A 1,546-nucleotide genomic window follows, 5' to 3' on the forward strand; every position below is an offset into this window, starting at 1 on the left:
ACATGATTCTTCCTCGTGTAATTTATAAATGAACTGTATTTACCCACATGCACACGTAGTGACGTAGTGTAATTTAATTTGATTGCTTATGCAAATTTTGGGGTTTTGAGCCAATAGTCTTGTCCGATTGATAATGTAATAACTTTTTTGGGGATACTTTAGGGGCTCTTTACAAGCCTTTGGTTCTCTTGCTAATTCTTTCATTTGTCTGAAACCAATTTTACTGTCATAAAGTTATTCTCAAAAGTAAAAATGAACCCTATTTGGATTTAATTAATTATTGAGTGTTCTTTAATACAAAATTTGCAACATCCATCAATTGCCATGTTATAATACAGATTCAGAAAAGTTTATAAATAGAGAGATTGGAAAACATTATATATTATCAGTCTTTTTTTTAGTGTACGTCGTCAAAATAGACTTATTAGTCTATATCGTGTAATTCAGTCTCTTGATTGTGCATTACTACAATTCCATTCCGATTTTTAGCGTAAGCCATATTATGTTCTATATGAGCAGAATTTAAAACGACACGAAACCAATTTAAACTAGATAATCATTTCCACACAACAAACCGTACACTAATGATCAAGAGGCAAGACTTCCATAACGAACATGAAAAAGTAAAGCAAAGCTAGAACCAAAAAGACCCTTCTAATTATTTAAAGTCGCATTAGCTAAATTAACACCATAGAAATAGAAGTGCCATAGATGCACCTTATCTAAGCCAAAACCTTAGAAACCTAAGGTTGATATATCACCGCAGGGCCACCTGGAGAAGGAGCAGAAGATGCATCACAGTAGCCTCTCAATATGTTCCCTTCTTCAGTAGTGAATCCGAGAGAGGTGAGCATGGCAGGCCAGCAATTATGGGTGATGGTATCAATAGCGCGGCAACAGTCAAGGCCAATATCAGCCTGACCATTAAGGAAGAATATTACAATCTCATTTGAGCATGATTTCAACGCCATTAACGCGTTCCAGCACTCTGTTAGGCCTCCGCTACCTTCAAGTCTTGCTGCAAGATTGTAGTCTGGTTTCATATTGTTGTTGAGGTGATCATTCCTGTTGGTTGCATTTGCAATATTTTCCATGATCAGGCAAGTGAGGGCCAAAATGAAAAACACATGCTTTAAAGCCATTGCCATTTTTTGTTCTTTTGTGTTGTGTTTATGTTTATGTGGAATATCATATTTTTCATTGCTATTTATAAATTAAGGTGAGGCATAGGAGAAGACTGATTAAAAATGTTGATAAATTATTGCATAATTTATGATCAAGAAGGTTTTAATTAGAGAAGATAGTGAGTCTTTTGATGAATTGTTATATATTAATTAATTATAATATCTTAAGAGAAGATGAAAAGCCAAATCTGAAATCTCTATACAAATTTAATGCATTGATGCTATTTATATATAATTATTGGGAGATTTTGCCTGTTGGGTTACTCCAGAGCTGTTGAAATCAGCTCATTTCAGATCATAATTCTAAAAAATAAGTACATTTCAATGTGACTAAGAAGCTGTAGCATCGTCAGTTTTGCTCA

At 34.0% G+C, this 1,546-nt stretch overlaps 1 protein-coding gene across 1 annotated transcript; it reads right to left on the reverse strand.

Moving 5' to 3' along the window:
* Positions 1 to 743: 743 nt before the first annotated feature.
* LOC112097058 (egg cell-secreted protein 1.4-like) lies at positions 744 to 1,142 on the reverse strand. The gene has a single exon (XM_024181383.1). The coding sequence runs from the start codon at positions 1,140 to 1,142 to the stop codon at positions 744 to 746; it is 399 nt and encodes a 132-aa protein (XP_024037151.1).
* Positions 1,143 to 1,546: the final 404 nt, after the last annotated feature.

The sequence above is a fragment of the Citrus clementina genome, unplaced genomic scaffold, assembly GCF_000493195.1.
Source record: "Citrus clementina cultivar Clemenules unplaced genomic scaffold, Citrus_clementina_v1.0 scaffold_7, whole genome shotgun sequence".
NCBI lineage: Eukaryota > Viridiplantae > Streptophyta > Magnoliopsida > Sapindales > Rutaceae > Citrus > Citrus x clementina.